This window comes from Ammospiza nelsoni, chromosome 3, assembly GCF_027579445.1.
Source record: "Ammospiza nelsoni isolate bAmmNel1 chromosome 3, bAmmNel1.pri, whole genome shotgun sequence".
NCBI lineage: Eukaryota > Metazoa > Chordata > Aves > Passeriformes > Passerellidae > Ammospiza > Ammospiza nelsoni.
Window position 1 is genome coordinate 86,484,022 of NC_080635.1, and position 19,150 is coordinate 86,503,171.

Genomic DNA, 19,150 nt, shown 5'->3' on the forward strand with positions numbered 1-19,150 from the left:
ACTCTCTATGATGAGGTGAAATACGAATTTTAAATAGCATTTACTTCTACTTGGCATGCAAGAACTACAGAAATCAGAAATTCAGTATAAGGGAAAGAAGAACCACGTCATGTTCAAAAGTTCATGAATCTTTCGATTTAAATAAGATATAAACATTCCATATAAATTCTTTCATTTAAACAGAACTTGATATTTGCTTAAGTATCAGCTATATATAAAATAAAGAAGTTTGATGGAGAGGAAACTCACACACATTGGACATCTATGTAATTTTAAACTAGGACCCATTCCTTCAAAAAGAAACTCAAATAGCTCAAATAACTGATTCAAATTAAACTCGAGATTTGGTTCTTTTTTGACCTCTATTTTAGGAAAACATATTTTACACAAAAGAAGTGTAAGTATCTGATTCAGGATCACGTGAGTGAGGATTTTGTGACTGAGGACTGTGCATTTTTAATGATTTGTATGAAAGAACACTGAGGTTTAGCTGTGGGTTAATTTTGACAAAGCCTGCAAATTCACTTCAAATACACAAAGATACACAAAGATGCATATTTCCAGGGCAGTAGATTTTGACAAGATATATGGAATGAAATAATTTAATTATTCAACAATTATTTTGCCTACATAGTAACTTTTAAGATATAAATCAAAATTCAATTAGATCCTTTGCATTGCCTCTTGAACAAAAAGTATTTTTCTTGTTTAAAAGATAAATTCTGTCCTCCTGGTCTTAGAATATAGTTTGATTTTGTGAGCACAAAAACTAGGTGGAACTAATGTTTATAGAAAACCATTATTAGTTAAGTATATTAAATTTAGAAACTAAACTGTTCTAGATGAGTTTTGTCTAAATCTAGTATTATCTCTTTTGACAGCAAGTTTCTAACATATTTTTAACACATAACTTCAAAATGTTTAATATTTCCAGTTCCAAAATATTACTTTCCTAGGAAGATCAGTAAATTTTTGAAGATGAAATACAGCTTGTGGCACATTCTTTTAACATTGGCATATAAATCTTAAAAATAGAAAAATAAAAAAGCCTGCATGAAACACAGGCCTGATTTCTATGTTACAAGGCATGTCTCAAAATGCAACATAAGATAAAGGAATTTCTATTACGGAGAAATATAGAAAGGATTAATTTAGATAAATATAGTCAAAGTGTTTTCAGAATTAATTGCTTGAAGTGGTTGGGAAGCTGACAGGGTAGTAATAATGGAATTATTTTTGTATCTTTTCAAAAAATGCCTGGATTAATTTAAGGTGCCACTGAGGTACAAATCTGTTGTTAGAAACAGAAAATAATTTGTTTCATGGAAAAGCCTGACACAAAGTGAGGACAAAATCACAGTATTCATACAAAAACTTAGTATTCAAAGCAAGTGTAAGATCTCTACATATATGTCTGAGCCACTTCAACATAACTAAAAATCGGAAAGATGTAAGCATATATTAAATATTTCACAGCAAACTCTTTCTTTTGAAACTTTCTTAAAATGAAGATTTATTCATTATTACTGAAAAGAATATTCAGAAATACTATTTCTGAAGGTGAAATAGTATTGCCACTTAAGTTTAGTAACTTTATATTCAGTCTATATAACAAAGCAGAGAGCACATGAAGAACTAAAAAAATGAGAAATTGAAACTTATGGAGTGTGAGTAAAACTAATTAGAAGTAAAGAGAGCATAAAGAAAGCTGTGCTCTAAAGATTTCTACAATTGAAAGGGTTTTCTACATTGTCTGTGATGATTAGTATATGCTGCTGCAAAGTTTGTACAGTGCATAGCATAGGTTCATCAGTTCAGCATCTCATGGAAATTCTTTTCTGGCCCATACCTGTTAGTTAGTGTAGGTACTTAGAGAAAACCTGAAAGAAAATGCAGCAGGTGCACTTAATATTAGACATTTCTGGATTTTTATTGATTAATGATTCAGTTTAACATGACCTTTAAAATCATCTTTGCTTCTGAGTATAAAAATAGTACTTGTACAAGATATCTGAGAAATGAAGCAATGGATTCAACATGCTACCATTCAATGCACCCACAGGGAAAAAAAAAAAAAGATCAGAAATGTTTTTTTAACAAGGAATAATTTTTTAAAGTCTTGTTTTTTCTGAATGTTCCTTAGTTCACAAGTGGGTTTTTGATAGCAGTAAATTACCTTAGTATTTTTAGAAGTTCTTAATACCCTTCCAGATATCTCTTTTCCCCTCTTAGACTCAGATTTTAGTTTGCTTTTCTGATTTCCAGCTATATAGGTACAATCTTTGCTAAAACAGCTTGCCCTCAGGACCGGAGAGTGCTCTTTGGTGATGTTTCATTTGTTAGCACAGATGAAGCCTTTGTTTTCTCTTTCAGTAGCTATCTGGAGCATGTCAATCATGAGGAGAGGCCAGGAGTACCTAGCAGCCTTAAAGAAGGATAATGGGAGATCTCTCTGCTATCTGCCAAGCCAGATTCTCCTTGGATGGAAGCACAAGAAACAACCAACATATTGGTCCATTATGAGGACTGGTCTTGCTTAAAGGTGGAGGTTTTGGCCTCTTGAGTCTCCTGGAACCTACGTGAGTCTGTCATTCTGCAGATAAACATGCATACCTCCTGTATGGATATGGACAGATGTACGACTGAAAACAAACTTCTGAAAGAAATTAAGTAAGTAAAAGCCCAATGATACCTTTCTTAGGAAAGGTTTGAATCTTTAGAAAATTATATTAATTTCTTGAGTCTCATACAAGCCTTTTGACAAGGGTTGGAATATTAACAACAGCAGTATTGTAGAAATTTCCTGAAAAGAAAGGATTAATTGGTTTAAAAACACAACTAAAAGCAAAGTAAGCAAGACTATGAGGGAATTAGATTTTCTTTTCATTCAATTTCTCATTCCATTCCTAGCTTTAGGAATAAACTTTTAAATCAGTTATAATTAAGTTACTCAGAAAAGTTTTTCAGAAAATGGATTTCAGGGGTTGCGAATAGGACAATAAGCTACTTACTATACGCTGCTTGAAGGACCTCCTCCAAGAATAACTTTAGATCAACAATTTCTGTATGGCAAGTAGAAATTTTAGTTAAATGAAATTTATTAAAACAACAAAAAAATTGTTGAAAACAGAAAAATGTTATCTACGTTATAAAGGTTATTTTTTTAGAGCACAAAAATTTTATTTACTTCCTTAGTACCAGCATATATGCTCTCTTGTTACTATGTGAGTTCCTAGGAAGAAGGAGAAACATTTGGATATTTTTCTCTAAAGAAAATGAAAAATGAATGTTCATGTATATGAATGTGAGGGGGACAAAGCAAGACAGAATGAATGCAAACACATAAATGCTTTCTTCAAATGAAAATTAATAAGCAAATGTCATAATTTGAAGAGGTTATTGATAGGAAAAATAAATGCAGTTGAGACAATGAACTTTTAACAAATCTGAGAAGACACAGTACTAAGCTACTCAGGAAATGAAGGGCTGTTATATTCTCATCATCCTTTAGACTTCAAAGAAAGTAGAAATTAAAAAGACAAAGCATTAACTTCTGAGAGGCCAATGGAAAGGTTTTTAATACATTTTTTTCTAAGGCAGCATTAAATCAGTATGATGCAACAAATAGATGGGAGGATCAACTAATAGATAGGACAAGTGTTTTCAGTGAACTGCCAGCACATGAAGCACAGGAGAGTGATTGGAAGTGGTCAGTAAGGAGTCACCATGGGGAAATCAGGCTTGATCACCTGTTCATGTCCCAGGCGTGATAGCTGCAGTGCACTAAGTTGTTGTATTACAGCAGATCTTAAAAACGACAGACAAACCCCTAAAACAGATGAAATGGTTCATTTTGCCTTTACTTTCCTCGTATGCAAATCGTTGCCAAACTATATTACTCCCCTTTTGTTTATTCTTCACCCTTTATTAACCATATCAAGCTCTGATATCCCCTCCCAACCACTCAGATACATCTCCCACCTTAACCAGACTTTGCTATTCCCTGAAATGCAAAGTCATGAGCAAAATCCTTATAAATTACATATTTTATTCATCAAGTCATAGAAAACTGCAGAGTGAGTTACAGAGAAAATAGAGAGAAAAAGAAGAGATCAAGAAGGTGTGGTGGATAATATTCAGAAGACAAACAAAAGCTGATTATCATGAACCAGAAAAATGATAGCTGGGGCTGGAAGGCAGAGGGAGGAAAGTGAAAGTAACCTCCTATTTGTTAATTTCATTTTTTTAGCAATGTCAAGATGATCAGCATAAACCTGGCTATTTTGAGAACTCCTCAGCCTCTTGCAGGGATTCAGGAACTCCAGGAATTTCTTCATCTAACCTTTCCAGACCAAAGGGTTCTTGAAGAACTTTGCTTTCATGCTTGTTGGTGCATTCCTCCACCTTGTCTTCCTTATGACTCTATCAATAAAACCATCAGGACTGACAGCTGACCCCCTTACCACAGCTGACCCTTTTGTTCTTTTATGTATGTTCTTTCAACACTTTTCCTGACTATTTTTATACTTCCAAAAGTATATTCCTCTAAAGAGAGCCTTATCCTCCTGCCCTCTCATAACAACCAAACCTGACAACCCATCTCTGCACAGCTTCTCAGGTTAACCCCCTTTTACAAGCAAGAAGTCTTCAATGTCTCAGTGAAAGATGAATATCAGACAGAATAAGTTAATTCCTCTAATTGTCTTTTCTTTTTTATTGGAAGCCACTTTGTATGAGCAAGGATCCAGAGTCTTATATCAGGTCCATTTGGAAAACAGCAACTCTTCATGTTAGTGGAAGAGCTCCATATCAGGTTGCCATACTGCTGCTGTGCTGTGGCCTATGAATAATTCAGCCAGGTCTGTTCTCTGTGCCTTGGTGTGATCACACATGGATTACTGCTCTAGAAGTGGATCTACATGGAATACACCCAAAGTCCATAATCCCTGTAACCCAGTATAAGTGCCATGTCCTGTGGAAACCTTGAGATGAATAATAGAAGACTCTTCTTCCATGTCCCCCTCTTCTGGCTTGAATTGACTTGTTTCCTTTCCAAAACCTATTTTTCCTGCCTAATGACCCAGATCAACAGATAACATCACTCAGAATGCCAGACTGAGAACACATTCTTCTTCACTAGCCTTCTAAATCACATCTGGATTGAGCCTTTACCTTCAGCCTAGATTCCTGCACTGTTTAACTCTATTTATGTGGATATTATGGGCATGGATAATGACATATAAGAGGAAAGTGCAACTAAAGGACTTCAACAGAACTGCGTTAAGTTACAGATTGTCTCCACACTGTCCCAACAGCTCTACTCAGATACAACACCCATGGAGGTAGAACTTAGTACATCTCTCTTCAACACCATCTTAGTGTATCTCAGCTGGCCACATTTGAGGTTTGGATTTGTCTAGAGCTAGATTCTTTGTTTTAGAGTAAGCAGCGTTCACCTAACTTATGACCAAACGTGAGTGCATGATCTTCTGTGAGGTATGTCAAAAACTTCAGTCTGCTGGACACATTCTGCCCATGCTTATTACAAACTGACAGAAAAAGGTTCCTCATCTGAGGTACATCATCTATTATATTTTTGTTACAGTTGCGAAATAAGATGATCATTAGCCTTTATAAATCTCATTTTGATGAGCATTTTTGGTGAGCAATTCTGCTCTTAGAGCCACTCAAATTTTTAAGAGTGTATTTATACTAAAAAATATAACATCATCAGAGGATGTTCCTGAGCATGGGAGTATGTTCTTTTAACACTTCATTTCTGTGTAATCTTTTCCTTTAAGGAATTATCCTTGTGTTCTTTCACAGCATGGGCCAACTCAAACTTTTGGTACACCAAGAGTTAAAGAGGTCTATAGTTTCTGACATTCATATCCTAAATTCAAAATTTATATCCTCAAAACCCTTTGTTTTGGGTGTGTTTTGATATTCAACCCAGCTATCGTTTCTTCCTGTGTAGACCACCAGTCACACAATTTTATTCTTCATGCTAATTTACCTACATCATGGTTAAAAAGATTCTTCCTCCTCACATATTTTGTCTTCAAGGCACAATCCAAAAGGAATTCTTCAAAATCTTTACTATGTCAAATAGTGCATTGCAGGGAGAATGAGGTACTGATAATTTCCCAGGACTTACTTTTAACAGCTGAGTGCTTATAGCAATCTTAGTTATGATTAAGAACATTGTGTTTCTCCTCAGGCTAAAGAAGTCTTGACCTCTGACCCCAAATGCCTAATTTGACCACTTTAACCACTTTAACACTCTTGGGTGTGAAGAGGAAAAGGAACACTAACTCTCCATTTTGTTTTGGGGCTTGCAGGAAAAATAATCCCTTACTGATATGACTAATCTGCCCAGATTTGAGTAATTTCTGTCATGAATCCCAATGAAAAGTGTATGTTCCTCAGACAAAGCTGAGATGCTTAAGCATTCCTCTTGCCTTAGTATTTCTTACTGTTTAGTTCAGCTGGCTCTACTCAATTCGCTGAGCTCTGTGGAAATGACATGCAAAATCTTACAGCTCTCATTTTTTTCATGAACTGTAGGTACACAACTTGGTGCTGAAGCTTCTGGCAAGGAACAAACATTCCTGGAAGTTAAACACTGAAAACCTGAGCCCAAATTCCCCTGTGGATTAGGCTCCAAGCTTATTCACACTTCCCCATGCTTGCTACATATATCTGTAATTTGGTATAATTATAATTTTCTACAAATAAAAAATGTATAACTTCTTAGGAGGATCTTCTAATTTCTCATATCATACATATATAACCAAGTTCTGATAACTAATCACTAGGCATATGTATAGGCATATGTTAACCATTTTTGGATTTTTTTAGTGAGGTTCAGGCTATAATCCTGTGCTCTTTGGTGGAAACCATTTTTTGTTTGAAACTGTCATCAGTAAGGTTTTGAAACTGTAATACTGCTTTAAAAAAAATAAAGGCCTTTGGATTGAATCCCTCAAGCATATAAGGTGTCCCTGCATATGGGAGGGACCAGATGATCTCTAAGGGCCCTTCCAACCCAGGCCCTTCTATTATTTTATGATTGCTTTCTTGTTTTCTTTTTGTGTATTACAGATGCATGCTTAAAAGCAATTTATTTGACTTATTTAAAGGCAATATCCTGCAGAAGACCTTCTTCTTTCACCTTTCGACCCCAGCTGCTTCAGGCATTGAGCCATATGACGTCAAGGTCCTGTGGTTTGGAGTTAGTAATCATGCTGGAGCAGACAGCAGTGTTTAATGCAGTTTATTGGATTTTAAAATTAAATGCAGCTTTAAAAGAAGCATTTTCCATTTTGAGTAAATCATAGCAATTGTTATGCTTTGATACTGTTTATGAACTCACTGCTGCTGCAAAGATAGTAGATGCCAGCTGGAAAACAAGTGTGTTCATTCTTTACAGATTCAATTGAGAGTGGCTCTTACATACTGCATCCTGAACACCCAGAAAATATCTCTTTTCTAAAATGATTTCTGTAGAATCTGAAATTCGATACACTATGCTGTGTTTTTCAATAGATCATAAGGGGAAATAATGTTTAAAAGCTGTCACTGCAGTTTGGCAATAGTGAAAAGTACAATAGCTCATTTGTTTAGCAAATTTAGACTCCTGTTTGTGAAAGAGGTAAAAATCATGACTCCCTGTCAGAAAGAACCTCAATATCAGCTGTGATAGCGTCAGTGATTACAGTTTACAGCTTAGTGTCAGGATAGTCAGATCATTGTGAGAGATGGAAACTTTTATAAGATACCATATTACCAGCAAGGACGTGCACATATCTTAGTTCTTTCTAAAAGTGAACCACACTCATATATTACCACTGATTCCCAAAGGAATAATGGGTAGAATACTCTTGAAAACTGACTCTTTGTTAATCTGTCAGGAAGTAAATAAAATCAGGGGCTTTTTTAACATCAATACATGCTAAAATATTTTTAAAATGTTTAGAATTTCATATATTGATTTGAAAGCATTAATATGTATGGCTAACTTTATGTATGAAAGCATTTAAAAAGCCTTTTTATTTCATTCAAAGTATGCACATTTGAAGAATGCTAAAATAGCTCTCAGATGTTAAAATTGGAAATACCTCTGGCTCCATGTGATCCATCAATTCCGTGGGTAGGGTGCAGGCTTGTGGAAGAATAAACCAGTTATTTTTTATAAATAACAAAAAATCTTAAGTCACATTTTAAAATCTGAACCTGTAACATAACAGGAGGTAAATCCCTCCTCACTAGACAGAGCCTGAATTTTTTTCCCAAGTTACAAAATGCTTGAAAACATAAGATGACAAGACTAACATTGTGTTGAAACATTACATAATAAAAACTGGTATCTGAATTTTAAAAGCATAAAAGGAAATAGAAGGAACAAAGTTGATAAGAAGAGGTCACACAATAGATGAAAATCTAAAATTAAATATTTAATTAGAACTCTGGTTTTGTTTTCAAGGTAGGTGGCATTGCACAGGCTATATTACAGTCTTTTATGTTTGTTTCTTTTTTTTTTTTTTCAAAAGAGAATACTGTTTATTTTTAACAGGCCACTTTAATATTAATACAAGTGTAATAGGATCAGAACTGAAAATCAGCTAAAGATGGTAAATTTTACATTATTGGGAAAATTACAATTTCTTTTTGTATTGTAAAAACATTTATTTTTAACAATTTACCTACATTAATCAAAAAAGTACATCATATTTAATAATTTTACAAATTCTTCATAAAAAATATATCTCTGTACAAAAAGTTCTTTTGCACCTACTTCATGTCACAGCAGCATGTAGTGAAATGGCAGAATGGAATAGTGGGAATGAAAATTAGATTGACTTGGTCATTATGCGGGCGTTCTCCCCAGTCCCCCCACCCCCATCCCCCACTTTTTTTTTTTATTTTTTAATAACAACTTTTTTGTTTACAAAATATTTTACACAAGAAAAAAAATTATTGCAGCTAGCCTGGAGAAAGGCAAGATGTGTGATACAAGCAGCAGTTTTTAACAGCTTTGAAGCACATAACCTGTTTTTTTTTAAAAAAATATAGCATGTATTATTAGCCTGTCATAATGATCTGGTCAACGCTGGGGGAAAAGTCTTCTGCATTTATATGAAAAAAAAAGATTTCCTGGCTGCCATTACCCAGCCACTGCACATCATCTTAAGAGCCTCACTCTGAAGAAGCACCATATCTAAGTGCATGCATACACAGCCCTCTGTATGATAACTTCAGGAGAAGGAGATCCAACCTGAACAGAAGACTCAAACACAGTGAAGAAGGAGAGGAATTTGAAAGCTGTGGGTAGAACTGATTAGACTGCAATACTTTGGTTTTGCTTGGTTTCCAGTGTGAGGCTGCTCCTTAATCAACACTCCAAGCAGACCTAGGATAATTTGTAAGTGTGGTCCTTTTGAGTGTCCCTGATCAAAGAGCACTCACTCAGGATAAGCAATTGTTACATTACCTCTCAAAATGAACCACTGGATAATGGATTCATGGAATCTGGGTGCTCTAATACAAAAGACCAAACTATGGTCTTAACTGTCCTCTTTTATCCTCCAACACATTCCTTGGTGGTCATAGTGAGACAGGGCACTGAAGCATACACTGTAATGACAGGACTAGAACTCATCAATAAAAGGTATGTGTTTTGTTTTCAGAATTCCATTTTTTTTTCTGTCATTGCCACTACAGAAAGAGTTTTAATGCAGTAATGTCAATTTTTAACACCTGTCAGAAACTTTACTCAGACAATATCCTCCTTCCTAGCCCACTGTTCCTACAGAAGCTCTTCATTTGCCAAGCAACTGCCTCTCTGCAGGGGAGGATCAGGATAACTTTTACCTGATGACTGTTCTTTCTCAGAAAATGTGAAGGACTCTGAGATGCGACAGCTAAATGAAACTTACTGCACAATAACTTCAGAAAAAAAAAAAAAAAACAAAAAAAGAAAGCAAAAAACTACAAACAAAATTAACAAGGAACTGACTAGAAAGGATTATTTATTAAATTTTCTTCAGAGTTTCTTGCTCATATAAAGAACATAACAGCTGCAGGCCCTAAAATTATTATGTATTATATTGCTGGTATTTTTCATCTAACAGATGTAGTTAAGCTGACCAAGGGTTACCTTTGAAATTTTTGTTGCATTCTGCAACATTAGCTGAAAAACCTGTTACTGGGCTTATATTACCTTTTTTTTTTGTGTATAACAGCCAGATCTACACACATATGAAGTTCAGAAAAAACTTTTCAACAGGCTTAGATAGCAATAGGACAATAGGAAATTTTGAAGTTCAGAAAAGTAAAACAAAAAAACAGCATCCAAAAAAACAGCCCTGAATTAGAAGAAAAGCAAAACATCTTTCCTGTATATGAACTCAATGTGTATGACTAAAACCAGATTTTGCTTCATTATTTACTATGATTTCCTAATTTTAAAACTCAGTTTAATTAATCTGCCCAATGGCATTTTTGATTGTTTATTTTCATTCAATAAAACCTCTAATTCTGTGCAAACACTAATGATTACTCAACCTTTATATGTATAAATATCTATGTCAAACTGTGTGAGTAAAAAAGCAGCAAGCAGTGTGTTTAATAAAATTTAAAATAAACAAAGCAAACATAGTTGAATATTTCTCTTTGTTCAAAGTAGAAACTGAATGAGCATTTTTATGGACAATTTGTCCTGTGTTTTTCTATGCTACTGCGATGTGTTTTAGTTCCACGTAACATCAGAAAATGATGTCATATTAAAGGAAAAATGGAAAAAAAATGCAAAGGGGAAGACCGTATTATGAGCACAGGCTCACAGGCTTTATGAGCTATCTAAAATAAATTACTATTCACATTTGTACATGGCAAGCAGCAATAGCTGCTAAGCCCCCTGCTGTTAAATAGTATGATACTGACAGTGGTGATTGATGACCAATTTCAGAAGAAAACAATAGTGGCAATGAAAATTTCTTAGAAATGGGCTCTTGTTCTGGCTGAAAGTCTCCAGTGACTTGTAATCATGTTTACAATTAAGTTTAGTTAAAAATTTACAAAAGAAACATTATCCTCTATAGCACAAGATTTTAACTGGTGCTAAACATGGGGGTCAATTTAATACTCCAAGTAAATTTGTTGTGGAATGTTTTGCTTGGCAAAGAGTGAGTGAATGTCTATATACAATGGACAGCGTGTAGAAACCCTGTATACTTTTACCAGTATCTTACTCAGTCAGCCATTACACCCTAGTGCAAAAAAAAAATTGTGCATTAATATTTTGCGATATTAACGGCTGATTGGGGAATAGGCAAAACTGCCCTATGAATAAAATATACTTTAAGTATTTCTAATTTTAGCAAGATTTCAATGGTAAAGCATTTGCAAGTGTATGCAACCTCAAGGAAGGCTGTCTCCTTCTTCAAGAGAGCTTTATTTCTTCAGAATATTCCTGGGGATAATCTGTGGTGCTATCATTTGTCACAGTACTGAAAGGATTTATCCAAGTGCCCAGAAGAACACATTGAAAGGCATTCAGCCGCATACAAATATGAGAGTCTGAGGCATTAAATATGACAAATTGGCATGACTTGGCAGTCTTCCTTAAAGTGTGCCTTGGTTTGAAGCAGATGCAGCCAGGCATTTTGATCCAACTTTAAGATGAAAAAATATTCTTTGTCCGATCCCCCGAAGACTGACACGTTTTTACCAGAAAATTTAGCTGCATGTAGGCTGACAGAAGATGTTAAAGATTACAGCAGCAAAGCCAAGAGAAGGGAAACTGGTATATGGCACCAAAGGAATTACTGCTTGTCCATCAGAGGTATGGCTATGAATCAGTCATATTGGGCACTGAAGGCTATACCACTGTACAAACTGTGTTCAGAGTCGTATCAAACCTCACAGCCTTTGCCTCTGTGGGTTTTAAGTTTGTGTCATACATGGGATTTTCAAATGAAGCTTGTCCATTACTGTTTTCATGTCCAGCATATCCATTGTACTGTACTTTTGGTCTTGTTCTGGGAAAGAAAGACAGGAAATTATTATCAGCAATAAGACATTCTAATATTTCCACTCTGTCTACATACAACAGCAAGCATCCACAATATCTTGCACTGCTAGTGGTAGTAGCCTCCAGGTAAGTGTCTGCAATTCCATTTATTCCAGGTAGATCTCCCACAGTATGTCTTTCTACCTCTGTACCAACAATAAACACTGCTAAATACCTCATCCAAACACCTGTAATCAGATTGATCAAATCCTGACTGATATTCCCATAAATGTTGACAATTCAGCATCAAATGATACTGAAACTAACCAATCTTTTCTTTTTGATAGTGTTTTCTTACCATGAAAGATTTATCAAAGTTTCAAGAACATTCACATTTTTATGCAAAGCTCTGTTAGAACAAATTAAGACAATAATTAAATAAAAATAAACCAGAACTGTGCGGTTTTTATTATATATTTAGAAAGTGATATCCTATGATATTATGTACTAATATTTTAAACTTAAATCTCTTAGTATCTAGAAGTATCTAAAGAAATATAATAAGTTCAGTATATTGTTTTATACAAGTAATTGTAATAAGGCAAGAAAGGAGATAAAAGACTGCAAAATATGCTTAATAAAACAATTTATAATCTTATTATATAATTTCAGAAAAGGGTTCTGGAAGTCAAGTTCTTCTTATAAAATTATTCTGTTTTGGGTAGCAGATGGGGGAAAGCTGTCACTGAAAGTTATCACTAGTGGAAATTGACAACATGGAAATAATTTTGTTACTAATAAATATTTTTTATGCCTATTTTAATTTTATAACTTCTAAACAATCTTAGAAACTAACTAGGACATTTCCTAACTAAAATTAATTAAATATATTTTAATTTTGCTCAGAAAAATTGGGATGCAGTCTTCATTCCTGAAGTAATCCCTGTCAGCCAGATAACAGCTATAACTGTGTAAAAAAGATTTAACAACCTTGGTTCTAATTAGATGATGTTTGTGTGAGATAGCACAGCAGAAACATCCATAAAATTGTATCCTAAGACCTTCAAATTCTCTGTTAAAGAAATCCCCTAGGGACATAACTACCATTGCATCATTTTGAAAGTTTCATGTTGTTACTCTGATCATTAATGTAATTGCAAGAAAGACCCTTCAAAACTTATAGATTCTGTTCTTTTTCCATTGGAACATCCTTTCTTTTGAAAAGAATAAAGTTTGACCTAAAATTAATTTACCTCACTAATCAACTTGTTAGTTTTTTGATGGCAATATGACACTTATATCGCCTCTAAAACCTGCAGTTCAGTGCAAGCAATTCACTGAATATAGAAGAAAGGGAAAAATATTATTTGAAATATTAAGTTATGAGAAACATCTCCTATCTCAAATATAATTCAAATGCTGACAGAACTGCAGTGCTGCACCAGCCATACCATTAACAGAAGGATTATAGCTGCTTGTCTAAAGAATGAGTTTTATCTCTATTAAATACATACATATCTCTACTGCTCCTGCAGGGCATTAAAAATTTCACTGGATAAACTACAAAATGTACCCCTGTGTCACAAAATTAATTTTTTATGAGTTTGCCTCCTCTTTCTAAGCAATATTCCCTTTTCATTCTATTTCTTCTCCAGGTCCAAATGCTTGGGCTTTCATGATGCTCTTAAAGCTCCCCCCACCACTGCAGAACAGGAGCTGTCTGAAAATGTAGGCCTGTAGGCATCAGAAAAGCATCTTACAATATCAAGTTTGAAGACATAGTTGACAGCTCTTCCTGAGCAGTTTTTGTCAACAAAAGGCTATACCACATTTCAGGACATGCATCATTTTTAACTGCAGTCTCCAAGTTCAAGCCCCACGGCAATTTGTTTTTCCCAAACCATCTAATGCTGAGGAGGGCAGACAGTCTCCTGCATCGTAGGGCACTGGTCGACCTCAGATTGTCTGTGTGATTTCTTGCAATCACAAAATACTCTTGGTGTCATGATTATAGTACAAAAGTTTAAAAAGCATGTTCCTGTTATATACTATTTTGCAAATAGTTCTCAGAATGAATAAATTTTCAGAGGATACATAGATATCAGCCTTCAAACCAGAATTCAGACAACATTGTTGGATTTATTCTATTATCTAGGGCCATAGAAAAAATTCATATGACCTGAAGTGGTGCCAATTCTTATAGTAATCATTAGCTGACTCAGCACATACTATAAGTAGTTGCATTATGGGCTGTTCCCTCATGGGATTTATGGATTTTTCAGCTTGTATAATTAGTACTAATAAGCTTTTTGAAAGAAGCAGCATACATTCAATTTAATAAGGCATTAAAATGAAAACATAGAACATGTGACCTCAGATTTCAATCTGATTCAGCCTAACGAACCAAGAAGGTTGAAAGGTTTTTGCTCCTTAATAGAGCAACTCATTTTTCAAAATGTGCACCATTAAGAACTGCCCTACACTGAACTCCTTCATGGGAATACCTAGAAATATTTGTCTTTCTAGAGCAAAGATGTTCCTAAAAGCTTTTAGCACTGTGTTCTCTAGTTACCTATCAAAATCAAACTTAAAAACTTATTAAATTATTGAATATATAATATTTACAATACCTGTGTTTGTAGAGGTAAAATGCAAACCCTGATAATATTAGAGCAAAGAATGGTACCAGGATGGCAGCTGCAACTGAACTGCTGTTTGTACCATAATAGTGATTTGAAAGGTCTGTGTCTGCACTTAAAGGACCTGAAATGAAACAAAATGGGCAGAAATAAAATTTCCACATTATCTATGAGGAGAAAAAAAATCCCCATCTTATCTAGCTTATGATATCCTTTTTATTCAAGAGTTAAAGAAGATGATGTCTTGATGAAATAATTATATTTAAAAACTTGAAATAAATAGCATGCAGAATCATAGTATAAATAATGTTAATACCACTTCATGATATATCAATAACTATCAAAATTATTTGAAAATAGTATTCAGCAAGTAAAATAATTATGATTATTGACATAATAATCTGATGATGACTCAATTTAATAAAGTTAAGCCATATAACTTCTAAAAAACAAATTAATTCTGCAAAAGTACTGTATGCCAGCAGTCTTAATATTCATCTTGGAAACAACAAGCAATGCAAGACCACAACAAACAAGAGCAAGGAAGGAAAAATGGAGGTGACTGCAATAAAACAGTGGCTCTGCTCTGCTCAGGAGCCCTCCCAAGCCTGCACCTGTGTCCACGTCCCTCCAGCAGCTGTGGATAGAACAGTGCAGAGAATGCAAATGCAGTGGCCTGTGGCATGGCCTCGCTGGGCTCCTGTTGTGGACAGGCAGATAACCTGGACTGTAAAGCATTCTGCAGAACATATTTTTTCATCAGTGTAAAGAGACACATCGCTAAGTTGCTTAAATAGTCAACCACCTTGGTAATTCAAAATGTGAAGGATGAAAGACAATTTAATGATGAAAAATACAGAAAATTTTATAGGAATAAAAGGTTTTTTGCGATCCAACTTCATGTTGCCAGTTTGAACTCACAGCTCTTCAGAAAGCAATATAGGTCCCATTCAAGAAAGGAAGACTAGGATAGAGGAAATGCGCAGAGAGGATCAGGCTTGGACAAGTATCTGTGCTTGATATTCTGGGGTATTATTGCTATTAAGAGTGGAGAAGAACAGGGGACACTACTGTTTACCTCTCAGAAATGCTCCAAACCACCAGTACAGGGTGTTTCAAACACCACAACTCCTTGACAGCCGCAGCATCAATCAGTCTTTTTAGGACTCTAGTGCAAACCAGTTATACAGTAGAGACATGGACACTATGCTAATTTCACCAGTCTACTAAAACATCCAAGTTCAAAAACTGAGAAAACAAAAAACCAGAGAGAAAAGTAATAACCAGGAAGTGTTCAAGGTCAGACTGGATGGGGCACTGGCAACCTTATCTAGTGAGTAATACCCCTGGCCACAGTAGGTGGTTTGGAACTAAATTATCTCTAAGGTCTCTTTCAACCCAAATAATTTAACAATTCTATGATTTCTTGCAGTTCAAGCTCAATGGAAAAGACAAATAAGTTTTTTTTCCTGTGAGACATCTTCAAATCTTAGATGTTTCAAGTGTCAATATTAAACTAGCTTTGGCACATTTAATTTAAAAAAATGTACTAAATTTTAAGAAGTAACTAAGTGGCCTTTAAAATGAAGCCAACCTCCCTAGGAATTTCAGTATTACTACATTTGATCACTTAAAATATGACAAAATATTGCACTAAAATATTTTTCACTGTCCTAATTTTCTGTCATGTTTTAGACTTCTCTACACATTTCTCTGCAGAACTGGTGGAGGAAAACCTTTTCTAGTTAACAAACCTATTATTGTGGTAGATAGGATCATGTTATGAACTTCATCATACTGCTCTTAACATTGAACTGTTTCAGAACACAACCATTTTATAAAAATCTTGGGATTTGGTAATCCAGTACTTGTCCCAAAACTCAAGCTGTGGAAATATATTTGGCATAAATTTATGTATTTGTTCTGCATGGTACATGTACTGGGCATCCTCTAACTTGTCTAAATTGAAAACAGACAAACTACAGTTGGCCAAACAGTTAATAGAAGTTTTGAAGTACTGATTTAAATATTTTTTATTGGTTAGAAGAAGTGACAGACTCTAAAAAAAAACCCAACGAAACATACACATTCAGTTATCACTTTCTTCATCCTATACCACCACAATCTCCAGTTGTTTTTTCAATTATTTGGAGTAATTAATAAAAAATAAGGAAATTGTTAAACTCATTGAAGTCAACTTACACCAAAAAAAATCTGGAATTAATATTTAAATTCTTATACAAATTTCAAATAGAAATATGTGTGATCAATGAAGTCTTAAATTCTATCTCAAAGCTATCATCATGCCACATATGATAGATATATAGATATATTTTAATGTACAAGCAACAGAAAAACTATAAAATTTATAAAAAAACAATTTTCAGTGTGACCTTTTTGGTTTATTTAGTTAATTTTAAAAAGTATTGTGTAGCTCAAGATTTAAAATCAGGCACAAATTTACACATAAAGAGTTTCTTTTAAGTTATCTATGTTGGATATCTGATTCACATTTAATACTTTACACAAGACTTCTAGTGGAGGTAATCACATATTCTGTATCTCGACAATTTTTGAAGTACCACACTTAAGGTAACAAACTAGACATTTTTGACTGAAGTTTACAAGCTTTAATTGGAGAGTTTCAACCTTGAGTTGACCACGTTCAGATTCTGCATTGCATGTGCTTTTCATTAGGAAGAAAACCTTCACTGCAGTTTTGCATAATTTGAATTTCAGTCATGTATGAGACTCAGTATAATTTCAACATGGTCTAGTCTACTCATCATAATAATTTTCAGATCTGTTTGTGATTAAACATATCCTGATGTGAACTTTCTCATTCTCCTGACAGCATTATTACTGCCCAAACTAAGGTAGTAGTTGCTACCACATCTAAAAATAGAAAAGGGGAAATACTTAAATATACATACAAAATGTTTGCAAAAGATAATTTTATTTACTTTTCATTAAAACAGCCATATCTTGTCACTGGAAAATGTGTTATTTAAAAGAGGGAAGATCAGTAAGATTATAAATGTTTTTGGGATTATTTAACAGTTCATGTAATAACTGGGCTTTAGCCTCCTAAAACAGCAGCAGTCAGCTGAATTCAAATTTTAATAACACCCAGTGCATTCATTAATGTACAAGCTGTGTATTTTTATTCTTGAGGTGATTGAAAAGTGTTTCATTTATACCTAATAGAAAATAATACTTTTTAAAAGAAAATACAGTGCAACCTGATCTCATGGTGGCAATCCTACCCTTCTGACCAAAGCCATTCCATGATTCTCTGATTAAAAAACATTTTCTTATCATTATGTGGATCTATCATATGCACTTCTCCTATGGCTCCTAGCTCGGGGTTTCAGTTGACTGGCATCTGTACAGCATGGCTCAGTCTTACTAAGAGAAATGCTGTTCAAATCAGAGAAAATGTGACAGCAAAAGCCATGCAAGATTAAGAAAAGTACAATGACATGCCTAAAAGCAATTTCTGAGACAAGGATGGTTAGCAGGTCAAGGATTTAAGAGAAAAAAGTACCAACACAGAAAGAAAATCAGCAGCTTCCAAGGAACAACATGGGCTGGAGCTTCTTCACCTGATTGAACCTGCTGGACAGCAAGGACTCTGGATAGGTGCCTCACTGGGTGTAGATGTGTTAAATAACAGTTCCATAGCTCATTACTCCAGATATCTGTTTGTGCTTTAGCTAATGTGGAGCTCTCTCTGGAGCTCTCAGGGTACTCTTTCAGTACCCTGTTTAGATGTAGAGTTTTCTTGTGAATGATGATGTTCTGTGAAATGAACTGGAGAGGAAGGACGATTTATAGAATGAAATTTAAAATTCACATCTCATGATATTCAACACTTTTAAGAGTTGATTAATTTTCCAGTAATGGATGTGTATTCCACAGCCATTGATCTAATATAACACAGATGCAAACTAATTATGCATATTTCGGTTTTTGTTAATAGTTATATCAATCTAGACAAGTCAAAAAGTACTTAGAGGAAAGCAAAAAGGTGGGTCATTTTATTTCTCCAGAGAAAATAAACATAGGAAAATAATAATTTTGTGTAGAAGGTTTCTCTTTTCACAAAGCCACCTTTTTACACAATTTTAGAAGAAGTGTCCAGATTGAAATGAACAGATTTTAGAATAAACATCTTCTATAAATTTAGTGTTGAAGCATAGGCACTCAGCAATTGCTGAAACTCAACTTAGCCACAGACTTGCATCCTTTAAAAAATCAAGTTGCTATAACCTAACAGCAACTTTAACAACAAAAAGCCCTCAGAAATTAGATTACTGGACAAAAGAGGTTAAATAATTTAGTGTCACAACTTGGGCCTTTTAAGAAGACTCAGGTACAGTTCCAGTTCTCTAAACAGACTTATATCAGATCTCTTTGTCCTTCACATTGTTTTCCCAGGCTACAACCAAAATTGCTTCTGAGAGAGGATAAAAAGTACTAAAAAAGAAAAGTTCTT

General features: G+C 34.4%; 1 protein-coding gene across 1 annotated transcript in view; it reads right to left on the reverse strand.

Annotated features, from left to right (window-relative positions):
- Positions 1-9,354: 9,354 nt before the first annotated feature.
- Positions 9,355-19,150, reverse strand: part of CSMD1 (CUB and Sushi multiple domains 1) — a 1,067,119-nt gene continuing 1,057,323 nt past the window's right edge. The window contains exons 69-70 of the mRNA XM_059468452.1: positions 14,644-14,776; positions 9,355-12,041 (exon numbers count right to left, since the gene is read on the reverse strand). Coding sequence (XP_059324435.1) covers positions 11,882-12,041; positions 14,644-14,776 — 293 coding nt within the window. The 3' untranslated portion in view covers positions 9,355-11,881. The remainder of the gene's footprint in view (positions 12,042-14,643; positions 14,777-19,150) is intronic.